The sequence below is a fragment of the Elgaria multicarinata genome, chromosome 9 (assembly GCF_023053635.1).
Source record: "Elgaria multicarinata webbii isolate HBS135686 ecotype San Diego chromosome 9, rElgMul1.1.pri, whole genome shotgun sequence".
NCBI lineage: Eukaryota > Metazoa > Chordata > Lepidosauria > Squamata > Anguidae > Elgaria > Elgaria multicarinata.
The window spans coordinates 44985708-45000065 of record NC_086179.1 but is presented as its reverse complement, the minus strand read 5'-3'; the positions used below and the strand labels follow the sequence as shown (position 1 = coordinate 45000065).

General features: G+C 41.8%; 1 protein-coding gene across 1 annotated transcript in view; it reads right to left on the bottom strand.

Moving 5' to 3' along the window:
* Positions 1–14100, bottom strand: part of EPYC (epiphycan) — a 44416-nt gene extending 30316 nt beyond the window's left edge. The window contains exons 1-3 of the mRNA XM_063134985.1: positions 13935–14100; positions 10521–10585; positions 7500–7682 (exon numbers count right to left, since the gene is read on the bottom strand). Of these exons, the coding sequence (XP_062991055.1) occupies positions 7500–7682; positions 10521–10585; positions 13935–14100 (414 nt within the window). The remainder of the gene's footprint in view (positions 1–7499; positions 7683–10520; positions 10586–13934) is intronic.
* Between the last annotated feature and the right edge of the window lie 258 nt (positions 14101–14358).

Sequence of the window (14358 nt, the reverse complement as noted above, 5' to 3'; positions counted from 1 at the left end):
CGAGTGTCCAAACTGTAGTGCTTGACAAACGTGGATGGAGTGGACCACGTTGCAGCTCTACAGACTTCAGTCAGTGGAACACCTCTGGTGAAGGCCACCGAAGTTGAAACAGCTCTGGTGGAATGAGCTGTCACAGGTTTCACTAACTCCATTTTAGAAATAGAGTAGGCCAATTCAATTGCCTCCACTATCCAACGTGACAGTCGTTGGCAGGAGACAGGGAGTCCCTTAGAAGGCTCCCCATAACAAATAAACAACTGTTTTGTCTTCCTAAAATTGTCCGTTCTGTCCTTGTAAAAAGCAAGAGCCCTTCTTACATCGAGAGTATGCAAGGAAGACTCAAGAGGTGTAGATGGATTAGGAAAGAAAGCAGGCAAAGTAATGTGCTGGGACAGATGAAAAGTTGACACTACCTTAGGTAGGAAGGCTGGATCTGTGCGTAGCACAACCTTATCCTTATGAAAGATAGTGTATGGGACATCTATCCTAAGAGCTCTAAGCTCACTTGCTCGTCTTGCCGATGTAATGGCTACTAGAAAGACAGTCTTTAAAGTAAGTAGCCTAAGGTCTGTCGAAGCCATGGGCTCGAAGGGCTTGCGTGTCAGTGCTTGCAGCACAACTGACAGGCTCCATGGCGGCACGATACTCTTCACAGTCGGTATCGTGTTCTTCAGACCTTTCAGAAATTTCTTGGTTGTTGGATGGGTAAAAGGTGTAAACCCATCTATACCTTGGTGAAAAGATGTAATCGCAGCAAGGTGAACCCTGATGGATGCGAGCTTAAGTCCTTGCTGGAAGAGTGTCAATAAATAATTGAGGATGAAAGACAAATGGCAAGATTCTGGTATTTGACCATCTTCTGAAGCAAAGTTCTGAAATCTTTGCCACTTTGCCGCATAAGCCTTTCTTGTGGAAGGCTTTAGTGCTGCTAATATAATGTGGTCCACAGTCAAAACTCTGATCCCAGAGGAGGAGTGGCTGCTATCCTCCATGCAGTCAACTTGAGGGTCGACAAATCTGCGTGTCGAACCTTGCCCTGGTGTCGAGACAGGAGCTTCGGTATCGACGGAAGCCTGATGTAATCCCCTCTCGATAACCGAAGAGCGTGGGAGAACCACGTCTGTCGAGGCCACCACGGCGTGATCAGGATGCAATCGGAGTTGTCCATCTGGATCTTGGCTATCACTCTTGTCAAAAGTGGAAAGGGAGGAAACATGTACAGGAGATTTCCTCTCCAAGTCCTGGTGAAAGCGTCTCCTAGAGAGCGCTTTCCTTTTCCTGCCCTGCTGCAAAACTTGGCGCAGACCGCGTTGTTCTCGGTAGCGAAGACATCGACAGCAGGGCGGCCCCAGTACCGAAAAAGGCTTTCCCGCACTTCGACGTCGAGCTCCCACTCGTGGTCGACATGGAAGGATCTGCTGAGAGAGTCCGCAATGACGTTTTCCTTGCCGGCTACATGGATCGCAGTCAGGTAAGTCCTTCTCTTTATGCACCAGTTCCATATCCTGAGTGCAGAACGGTTCAGAGGGTGCGATCTTGTTCCACCCTGCCTGTTGATGTATGCCACCACGGTAGTATTGTCCGTCGCGATCAAGACATTCTTGCCCTCGATCAACTGTGCAAATGCTCTTATTGCATTTTCTACAGCCATGAGTTCGAGGTGATTGATGTGCTGTTCTCTCCGTGATCGAGGCCAACGACCTTGAGCAGTAAGGGAGTCGCAATGAGCTCCCCATCCTTCTAAGGATGCATCCGTCGTGATCGTTACCGAAGGCACCTGTTGTTGGAATGGAACGCCTTCGAGAAGAGTCGACATCGAGAACCACCATTTCAGCGATGCCCTGACTTGCTTCGGTAACGAAAGGTAAGTTCGTCGGGCATTGAGCCTGAGATCGAAAGTCCTTAAAAACCAGGCCTGCAATACCCTCATTCTGAGTCTTGCAAACCTGATGACTGCCGTAGTGGCTGCCATCAGGCCTAATAGTCTCTGGACTGTCCAAGCCGATACTTTCCGATGACTTTCGATGTCGATGGCTAACTGCTGCAAGGTGTTTGCCCTGGTTGAAGGTAAGTATGCTCTCCCGTCTCGAGAGGATAGGGTTACCCCTATGAAGTCCAATCTCTGCTGCGGAGTCAAAATGGACTTTTCGTGGTTGACCCACAGCCCCAACGAGTCCAACAGGTTGAGGGTGGTTAGTATATCCGACTGGAGCGCCTCGCTGCTGTCCGCTACGAGAAGCCAATCGTCCAGGTACGGATAAACATAAATGCCTTTCTGCCTTAGGTGGGCGCATACCACCGCCATGACCTTCGTGAAGACTCTCGGTGCCGTGGCCAACCCGAACGGAAGAACGGTGAACTGGTACTGGGATGCACCGATCGAAAACCGCAGGTAAGCTTGATGCGACTTCCTGATGGAGATATGGAAGTACGCATCCTTCAGATCCACCACTGCGAACCAAACTCCTTTTTGTAGAAGCTGCAAAATTGAAGTAACCGTTGTCATACGGAACTTCTTCGGGGTGATGAACTCGTTCAGTTGTCTTAAGTCCATGATCGGTCGAAGACCTCCATCTTTCTTCGGGACCGTGAAGTAACGGGAGAAAAAACCTTGGTTGATTTCCTCTGTAGGTACGGGAGAGATGGCTCCTTTCGATAGCAAGGTCTGTACCTCGAGTAGCAGAGGAGGGGATGGAGTCGTTACTTTCACGCCGGAAAAAGGAGGAAGGGCATCGAGCTCGATGGCATAGCCCGAGTTGATGATAGTGAGCACCCAGGAGTCTGATGTTATTGACTCCCATTGATGGTAATGGGGTGCTAGGCGGTTCGCAAAAGGGAGTGGATCTGGGGCCGAAGAGTCAAACCCGCTGCTTTTTAGAGAAGTCGGGCTGACGTTTTTCCTGCTGGAAACGACTCTGATAAGGCCGTTTCCTTTGAAGTTGTTGCTGCTGCTGCCTTGGTTGCTGGTATTGAGGCCGCTGCTGGTATTGTTGTTGCGGGGGAGGCCTTGTCCATCTTCTAGGTTTGTATTGTACAGGAGGGGCAGAAAAACCCATCTTTTTAGCAGTCGTACGAGCCTTATAGATGGAATCTAAGGTCTCGTCAGTTTTTGAATTAAACAACCCTTCGCCATCGAAGGGCATGCTTTCGATTCTGGCTTTTGTCTCGGTAGGGAGGTTGGCTGATCGTAGCCAGGCATGCCTCCTCAAAGAAATGGCCCCCATCATATTCTTTGAGTGGCAATCGACTTGATGCCTCGCAGTTGACAATTGTTGCCTCGCAATCGCCGAAGCCTCCGTTTGGAAGACCCTCGCTAAGTCTCTTTTATCCTCTGGGAGGTAGTCACATAGTGACCCCACTTTCTCCCAGAGGAAGAGCTGGTACCGTGCCATTGTTGCTTCGTACGTTGAAGCTTTGATACCGAGGGAGGATGCCGCGTAGATCTTTCTGCCTGCCAAATCCAACTTCCTACCCTCCTTGTCAACGGGAGCAGCATGAGCTCTTTGAGAATGACCCTGGGCTGATTCAACCACAATGGAATTCGGTTTTGGGTGCTTAATTAAAAATCCAGCATCCCGTTCTTGAATCCTATAAAGAGATTCTAATCTCTTTGAAGCTGGTTGTGTTACCGATGGTGTCTCCCATGCGAGTTGTGCTGTCTGTTTGAGTGCCGGCGGAAAAGGGATCGCAATTGACAGACTAGTCTTTGTTTGAAAGACATCGTAGATGGGATCGACCTCCGGTTCGACCGCTTGTTCCAGGTCTAAGCCGAGTGCACGGGCCATCCTTAACATATGGTCCGAAAACCTCACCATATCATCCGAAGGTGATGAGGGGTCCTCTCCATGTACGTCATCATTAGGTGACGGTACCGATGCTGCTACAGTGTGTATTGAGTCCGAATCAGATGGGTAGTCACCCTCTGGGGATGATACGGTAACCAGTTGCATAGGATCCCGCTCCGTCGGTACCGTGGCAGCTGCAGCAGCTGGTGTCGAAGGGTGGCTTCGACGTCGAGATGGAGATTGATATGCTGATGGAGGCCGTAGCGGTAATTGGCAGACCCTAGTGGTAGGAGGAGGTTGAGGAAAACATTCCTCCTGCGGATAATGATAGGCTTGATCTGTATCATAGTATCTTTGGGTACGGTATCGATCCCAATCATAGAAACTCTGCCTGTCTTGGGGCTCAGAATATCGGGAGACTCTGTCCCAATCACGCCTCGGTGTTCGTCTAGGCGACACCTGCAGAGGGATTACATTCTGGGATGTTTGAGGTCTTGTAGGCTCCCGAGCCGAAGCTGCTGATGCGGAGTCTCGTAACTCACCCTCTGATAGACTAGGAGGGTGTGTCGGTACCGTCTTCCTCGGTATCGACTGAGGTCTCGGGGTCGAGACATGCCTCGATACCGTAACAGCGGTAGGAGGAGTTGTTTGCCCTCGAGGGGGCTCAGATAGTCTGGGAGAGCCATGAGAGGTTTTCTCCGCAGATTTCTTCTTCTTTTTCTTTTTCTTCTCCATTTCGGAGGAAGATTTTGGCGTTCTGGCCTTTTTAGCAATCTTTTTGGCTGCAGAACTTGCCAAAGACCGGCCAGGCGTCAGGGGTATCTGTGCCCTATCAATTGCTCTGGCTTGCACATTCGTCCCTGTGCTTCGGTCAGAAACGGACTTATCAGTTGCCGTTTTATCCATTGGAGCTTCTGTAGCTTTGAGGGCTTTCTCCCAAAGTATTGAGCGAAGTCGGTCTGCCCTGTTCTTTCTGGTCTGCTTCGTAAAGGACATGCAATGGTGGCACGCCTGTACAATATGGCCTTCGCCCAAACAAAGGACACAGAGGGAGTGTCCGTCCGTAGGAGGTAGTTTGGCTCCGCACTTGACACACTTGCGGAACGGGGCCTTTACTGCCATGCGGCAGTCGCGACCGTAGTCGCTAAGATAAACTACAAGAATATAATAATAATTTTTTTTTTTTTTTTTTTTTTTATAGATGAAAAGAGAAAAAGGGCGAAAAAGAAGAAAGCTGAAGAAAGCTGAAGAAAAAGGTAAGTAGAAAATATTTTTAAACAGATTTAAGCAGAGAAACGCTAGAGGTTCAGTCTTTTGGTCTAGGCACGATGGCGGACGACGAAGAACTGAGGGAAGGGCGGGAACCCCATGGACATGCGCAGTAGCGTGGGGGAGGGGTTCCCGCCAAAAACGTTCCACTCAGCTAGAGAAGGTTCCGGTCTGGTCTCTGCGCAGGCGCAAAGCCCATATGTGTGATGCATAGAGACCACGAAGAAGAACCAGCACCTCGGAAACATACAGGCACCCCAGAAGGATATCATGGTTGATGGTATCATAAGCCGAGAAATCCAGTCACTCACCTGACATAGGTCATCATACAAGGCAAACAAGGCTGTTTCTGTGCCAAAACCCAGCCTGAACCCTGACTGAAATGGATCTAGATAATCAGTGTCATTCAAGAGTGTCTGGAGCTGTTGGCTACCACCTGCTCAAGGACCTTGCCCAGGAAAAGAATATTTGCCAACGGCCTAAAGTTGTTAAGATTTTCTGGGTCCAGGGAGGATTTTTTCAGGAGTGATCTCACTGCCACCACTTTCAGTTGGCTCAGGACCACTCCCTCTCACTAGGACTCATTAATTACCTGTTCCCTCCCTGCTGGTTTTTATAGCAAGGAGCAAGGATCCATTATGGAAATGGTCAAATGCACCTGTCCAAACACCTTGTCATTATCCTTGAGCTGTACTAACTGAAACTCATCTAATAAAACTGGACCAAGATGCACTCTGGAATGTCACCCGATTCACCTGCAGTAACGCTGCAGTCTAGGTCCTGGCGGATGCAAGAGATTTCATCTTGAAAGTGCCTATCCAGTGCGTTAGAGTGGCCATTGACAGAAAAAGGTTGCCCAAAGGTTGTCAAGCGCAAAAACACACAAAATTTTTTAAAAATATTCAAAGCAGTAATTTCCAGAACATGATTTAACAGGTAGATATCCTGAACTGTGAATTATTACAAAAAATTATATACTTTTGTTAGAAGGGAAATAGTGAAAACCAGAAAGCTACATATAACCAAAATATGTATTGTTTTCCTCCATGTGTAAATTGGCAAGAAGAATCAGAGAACCAAGGGATTATTTAAGCTTTTCTTTTCCAACACTTATAGACTTAATTAACTTTCCTGCACTCATCTTTTCTCTCTGTTGAGTTATCATTTTTGCTTTTCTTCTTTGGTGTTTTGGCAGAGCTGAAACATTGCACTACTCTGAAATTTGAAATAAACTTTCCAAACTAATTTAATGTAAACCCAGGAAACACATTTGAGTCCCTGATGGTTCTGCCCCATCTTATTCATTAAAAGCATAGGATGGACTATTCTGGGGTAACCCACACAGGGGGTCCATGGCACCATTCACCTATTAGCTCTGCAAGGTCTACATTTTAATAAAAGAAAATATGTCGTCTCCTGCACTCTTTTTGCTTCGACGGTGACGTCATGCGTGAAAGCACCTGCATGATTTAGCGACTAGCTTCAGAGATTACTTCCCTGCACCTAATCCTGAAAACCCATGGAGAAGGAATCCTTTTGAATGTGGTGATGTACAACTAACAACTCTATCTGTAGAAGAGCAAGATGCACTTGTTGACGTGACTTGTGATGGTTCATTGAAATCATTTTTCAAAGAATATAGACTGGACCAATTCTGGGTGAAGGTTTTTTGTGATTATAAATTAGGTGAAAAAGCTTTGAAACATCTAGTTCCCTTTTGTTCTACATATCTTTGTGAACAAACATTTTCAACATTTTGTTATATGAAGAACAAGCATAGAAATCAGCTCGATGTTGATCCAGATTTGAGATTAAAAGTAGGAAATATTGAACCGGATGTGGGAGGGATTGTTTGGGACAAAAAGAGGCATGATTTCTCCCATCACATTCAGGTTTAGTAGCTGCTAGACATGTCATAATTTGTTCAATTGTAAACTAGACGTTAGTAAAATTAAATTTGTCTTTATATTCCTAACTAAATCATTGTCATTTTTGCATGGTAATATCACAAATTTTATGGTCTGCTTTTTAGTATACCTAAAATCCTTTGCTTATTAGGGGCTACCCCTTATTTTTTCCAAAAAATTGCTTCGCACAGTTAACTACCATAGAGATAACAACGTTTTCAAAAGTAGGGGGTCTATGGCTTGGCATTTGAAAAACAAGGGGTCTGCAGTACTTAGCTAATTGGGAACCACTGAGCTATAGAGTTAACAGGTGAAGAAGGGGATGTTTGCTTTATTCCATTTTAACCCAGCATCCTCTCATGTCTCAGTGATTCTCTAATGAGATCCTCCAAAAGAAACATACAAAAGGCTGACTGTGATCTGAATCGTATTTTGATTCCATTAAAGGCACCAGAAAATGCTCCTCACCCCACAAAAATAAAAATAAAAAATGAAATCATTGATAGCAAAAAGACAAAAATGTACAATTTTTAATTACCTGTGCCTGATCAACAGATAGATTTTCATCATAGTCATATAGGCTATCCAGATCTTCCAAAGCAATGTCATATGTTTCAGAATCATAAATTACAGAACTCATTGTAGGAGCAGCAGCAATAGCATCAAGGATACAAAATCCCACAAAAATATTTGCAAAGGCCTTCATTCTTGAATCTCTTATCTAGAGGAAGAAAGCAGAAAAATGATGATTAAAATTCTATGAAATTTGCAGCTATCCTATGGAGTACTAGATTTAGACTGCATTGAACATTAGCTAGTATCCTGATGAACTGAGCAATTAAAAATGCACATGTACACAGTAATCAGTCACTTAAACTGAGATGAAAAGTAGGACAATGGCAACATTTCAGAATAATCTCCCCCTTATTTCCACTATGTATGGTAGCTCTTTCCAAATAATGCTACTTCTATTTAGATACATATTTGTGTGGGCAGAAGGAAGTGCAGGTGCATGTACAACCTCTGTGCCACTTGCAGGTTGTAGGGAGCATTCCATGGTGAAGGGAAGGATTGCAGGCCTTACTGGAATGGTCACACCACCAAGATATGTTTTATTGCCTTGGAAAAGCAGGTTGGGTAGAGCGGTGAGAGTGATCACCTGGATCCAGCAATCACCACTTTGTTGCTGGAATAAAAGGGCTGCTGTATGGTTGCTCTATCCTCTTATTTCTCAGCATTGGACTCTTTTTAGTGATGCAGCCCCTCTGGGTAAAAAATGCTACTCCATAGAATTAGAAGGTCTTCTGACATGGGATCCCAACAGCACACCAACACAGATACAGTTTGTTTGTGTGACATGACTGGATCAAGCCGTGATACAAACTGGAGTAACCTGTGAAAGTTTAGTCTCATGCCATCTGGGCTCAGGCCATTGGATTCCTGGCTGGAAGCACGCTGCCCAAACACCAAGAACTCACCTAACACGTCCATAGAAGTGGTTTACTCCACACTGGACTCTTTTTTGCATGCTCTCCAATAGGGCAGATGCAGGTGCTGGCGGCAATGTGAATTCCCATGAAGGGAGTTCTTTTGGGTTCACACAACCTCTGCACCCTGATGTTCACATGCAGGGTTGGGTTAGGATGTGTCTATAATTTTCACTTTCTTTACTTAAAATTTAAAGCAGATTTAGACCACTGGTTTTAAATTTTATGAAAAACACTGGCCACAATCCAACTATACTTAGTCATCCTTAAGTTGAACAGAAATCTATGTGGTTTGGTAGTTGCAATTCACAACTGTTAGTTGATGTTAATAGAACTTAAGCACAAATATTTTTTATTGCATTGGAACAGTCTGGTCTGAACATTAACAGTCTTTCCTCTTGATTTTAAAGCAACCCATACAAAATCCCATTATTTACATACAACATGCACTGAATAGCAAAGTTATTGATGCGGGAAGGGAAAAGTGCACATATGTATACAGATCTACTGTATTAAAAAGTGAGGATTTCACCCATGGGTTTTTATTCATTTATAAACTGTGCTTAAAGAACAGCACATAGTGTATGATATTAGAAATTCATGAGACACTTTCTCTTTTGAGGTTGCCTAGACTCAGACAAACTGATATTAAGCCTCTTGAAAGAAGGCCTTTGTGAAGGTTTATACATGAAGGCATGAAATTCCAATGGGAATGGTGAATGGCACAAGGCACTCATTTTTCTCTTGTGAGCTTTTAATTTTTTTTTAACTAGCTAGTAGACAGAGCTTACAGGCAGCTCAGTCTCTTTGCTCTTAACCAAGGGTTAATTGAATTGCACTTTCTAGCACTGATTTATTTACAATGTTCTGGTTTGCCCAAAACATTACTTTACTGATATATCATGTTGACATTCTCTACTTTATGACCCTCTTAATGGTTGACAAACATATTTACTAATTTTTGAATATGTAAGGATAGTCTACCTTCGTCATTTTTTTCTCTATTTACTTATTTCAAAATGTGTACTAAATCTTACTAATTCATATTGTACTAGTACTATTATTAGTACTGTTTATGTTGTCCAGGACTTTTAACTTGGAAAGTATTTGAAAAATCTTTTTCTTTACATTCTCAGAAATACCCTCTGAAGTAAATCTCTGCTATAAATGTAAAAATGGAAAGCTGAGACTGAGAGGTTGTGTCTTGAAATCTGAATCCAGGTCTCTTCCAGATCAAAATCCATCAAACTAGTCATTGAACTATACTGCCTTACTTTTCTGGAAGAAAATGGTATGAACCTAGGTGGTAAAACAGAACATTATGAAGTATCACTAATTTATAGTTGTATTAATACACTGATACATAAAAAATTATTCACAAGTGTATTCTGAATATTACCTGATAGTTTGGTAGCAATCTGACTGGTGAATGTTTCATCTTAAGCAAAGAAACTATATAATTCCTATGTATCAATATATAAATATTATTATATGTCTCAGTACACACCCATACTCATACACACCTGTAAATCTGCCTGGTCTGCCTAAACCTGTGAAATCTGTGTGCCACTTTTATAAGCAAAATATTGGAACATACTGTAATTATATTGGCATCTACAAGAGCTGTCAAATATTTTGATGGAAATTATGTACTTCTCAAAGGAAGGCACTAAGAAATAGTGAAGTAAAAACAAATAACAAAAAAGTAATATTCATAATATGATTCTTCTCAAAATATTAAAAATTACATACCTTTCAATGTAAGTTCATTATAAAAAATCTAGTTTACTAATCAATGAAGAAAGAAACAGAAATCTTACCTTTGGCTCCTGCTTTCTCAAATGGCACAGAGTTACTGTGAGTGGAGAGCCTGTGGTATTTGACCCTAACCAATAGCAGTGGGGTGCCGGGATTGTGGGAGGTGGTACAGTAAACTCTAATCCTCAGAAATGTCTTGATGTTTAAACACCTTCATATCACATCTTCTGAAAGAACTTTGAATGCAAAAAGTAATGCTGTCACAGGGAGCCATTCATTATTGAGGGAAGAGGATGTATTTTAAAATGCATTACTGCATCAGCTAATTCATCATTCTCAGCATTTCCAAGAATAAACAGAAAGTTTAGAATATGGGAGTCTGTATAAGTATAACAGCAACAGAAAGGGAAAAGTTTAAATTTATTACCTGTATTGTGTACAAAGGCGCTTGTTTTATTCTTTACAACATTATTATTTTATCATGCCAATTGGACTTTTATTCTGTAAAGTTCATTACAAGAATGATTACACCCATCTTTATAAGGAACTTGAGAGATAGGTTAATATTCTGGTTAAACATATGAAGAATTGAGGCTAAGAGAAAATGAGTTGCTCAAGGCCATCCAAAGAGCTCACCGCTAAGTTATGTGATGCAATTATCCCCAATTTGAAAACATTTAACAGGTTTTGTCTAGTGACCAGAAGGATTTTCCTCTTCACTGATTATTATGAAAAATTAATCCTGATACAATGCATTCCACATAATATGAGTTTTCTATGCAGTGCTATTTTTAATAGCAAAAATCACAAATGTAAATCATTTAGTGGGGTTTCGCACATTCTTTTGCCACATTTGAACTGCTCATTTCCTCCTTGCAATGTTCTTGCATATAAAGAACTTTGTCACAGTCAGAAATTGCTGAGTGAGAGCAAGCCAGAAAGATTCCACTCTATAGCTAGTCCTTCATGTCTTTTCTTTACAATAAGGAACTCCTGGAGACCCATATACATTCAGTTCGTAGCTGACATTCCTCTACACCCATGTTCCTTCATTAATGTAAATAGCTGCTGTTAACATACTGCCCGTGTTTATCCTATTTCTTATCAAGAGAAACATGGTTCAACGATCTGAGAAAAATGTTTTGACTTGACAAGAGCTTTGAGCAACCTAGAGGCCAATGAAGAATTGCTAAATAAAATGATGGCAGTGGAGTAAATTTCAGGTATTTCAAAAAGGAACACAAAATAGAATTCTGATATTAATGCTCTGACTTAACAAAGGGCAGAATCAACGGGATTTTTATACCTCTACCAATTCTTTTGCACAAACGATGGGTCCCACTGATTCTGTTGTATGAGTGGGACACACTGCGTGCACAACAGTGATTTAGCACTTCCCAGAGAAAAGTCTGAAACAAGTTGGAAACACTCATTTCTCAATTGGGACAGGTCAGTGGAGCTCCCTTATTTGAACCATTCCAGAAATGAGCATTTTTGCTTGTTTCCAGTTGCCCCCCAGAAGTACAAAATCTTCCTCCCAAATGCAGTTGGTCCCACTTGCAGATGGGAATTGGCAAAGCGTAAGGGAATCAGTGGAGGTGAAAACACCTCGTTGGAATCCACCCATAGTTGTTAAACACCATTGGTTGTTGTGCCATAAACTATGGCAAGGAATCTATAGATTACATAATTTTCAAATGGTAAAAGCAAGCCTGTCTCTTAGTTTTGCAGAAATTACTTTGTTCAGAAAGAACCGTAGTTTAGCATTATGGGAATTAGCCTGGTCCTTTTGTTTTCCCTCCTTATGTTGGCCCTCCACTTCAATTTATTACTTCTGTTTTAGTGCAAACTATAGTTTGCTGTTATGTCCAAACCACCAAACTATGTCTGCTTTTCCTGCCAGCCAGGAATGGTTGCCAATAATTTGACAAGAACAAACCACAGTTTCCAATTTTTATGAAAAAGAAACTAGTTGAACATGTTAGGGGAGAAGGAGCACAAGATGAAGAGGGAAAGGATGGAGCACAGTGGAAAAATATAGTGCAAAAACATGGTGTGGGCAAGACACAAAGGAAAAATAGCCCTCCTTCTAGAGTTTCAACTCCGTAGGATTGAGCTCTTGTTTATTAGATTTATAATAAACTGGCAAATGCTCTTGGGGCGGTTACAGTCATAAACCCCCAAAGTAGCAGTAAAATAACATCCAACACAATAATGCAGCTGATGAAAATATTAAAATATTAAGATAGTAAAAAAAACATTAAAAATACTAAAGAGCCAGTGGAGCATTCCATTGTCACGTATGGGACATTTATACTCAAGTTCAGGACAAAGAATCTTTTGCATATACTACTAATGTTTAAAGTGAACAATTTATTTTGCAGCATATGAATACAATGGTCATTACTAGCAGAACAGGGTTAGTAATTTTAAATTCAGCAAGAAACAATTATCTTAGATACTATTAATATTTTGTCACGTATGGGACACAAGAATTTCCATCTTCGTGGACATGGTTATCTTCAATTAAACATTTCTGTGAACTGTGAACTTGAAACTAATTCAACTTTTTTCTTATAATTCCTGAGATATCACTTCACATTTATATCCATGTTAGACTCAATTTTTACATTTTAGCTCAATCAAAAAAATGTTTTTTTGATGTCACGTATGGGACATTCTCTGTCACGTATGGGACACTGTCTGCATTACAACATAAAAAACTCACTTAGGACTACTAAATATGAATTCTTAATTGATTTAGGCATCAACAAATAATGTAGTTAGAGCATTTAAGCATTGATATTTGAAAAGTCCCTTTACATTAGAATAATTCTGAAAATTTATACATGGTGCTGCGACGAGACTTCAAAGCCACAGTTGGTGGGTCAATCTTCCTAATCACATCCTTAAAGGAATATGTAATACAATCAGGAGTGTAGGGCCACTTATAATGATGTTTGTTGGCAGGAACCATTACACTCACTTTAACTCCATCCATGCCACAGACTTCCATAACACTGCCTGGGTAGGCTACCTTATTATAACTAAAGAAGCACCAAGCACCTATATTGAGTTTCACATTTGAAGTAGGCCTAGTAACAGGAACAGATTCTTCACTCTCCAGGGCATGGTGTTTGAAGGAAACTAGACCGTTTGGTTTAGCCTGCACAATATATGATGCTATCCCAGGCACAGTGATAGTTCCTTCCCAAGGCTTGTCTTTCTCTACTTGGGAATGTATTTCACTCTGGGAAATGTACAGAGTGCATGTTGAGGGAGCAAGTTCATTTGCTAACTGTGCAAACTCCACTGCATTCTGTATGACACTGACGTTGCCTTGGCTCATGGTCTTTTGTCGTACAAGCCTTTTCACATTGCCTCCCACACCATCAACTATTCCTTTGCCATGTGAGGTGGCAAAATATTTCCAACTGAACTTTCTTTGGTATTTTTTTGCTAGAAGCTTCAGCACGTGTACCATGTATTTGTTCTTGAACTCAGATGCAGGTCCATCGCTCCAAATGATGTCCTGAGTAACACCAGTTTCTTCACTCATTATCTCATAGAGTTTCATCAGCATTACATACACAGTGTGTTTGTCCTTCTGTGTTATATCTGAGCACAAGAGGAAGGTTCTACAAGATCCATTTAAGAAAACAGCTGCAGTGAAAAGCATTACAGTTGCTCGAGACCAAAGGGCACTCTGAACTCGTTCCGATACTCACAGCTATAAGACATAGCAAAATCAATTTCCAGCACTCTTACATTTTCCAGGTTTTGATCACTTAAGAAAGCATTTGCTTGTATTCTTTTTATGTGAACATGACCCAGAAAGTTTTCATAACTTGAACCAATATCTTCGTGTAATTCACCAGCACAACCATCTTTCATGCTTAACACTAGTCCTCCATCAGCATCCTTTTCCCACTGCTTCCATGTGACGTGCTTTGTTGGCTCTTCAGGAAATGGAATATTTTTTTTCCACTGGAATTCACATTTCCAACAGTTGGAAATTAATTTGTCATCACATAAAACAGACATTAAAAATCCCCTCCAATTCTAAGGCCCTTTAACTTGAGTTTAAAATTTTCATGTATTTTACATTGACACTGATCCACTGGAGTATCCTTCAGTAGAAGAACATTTTTT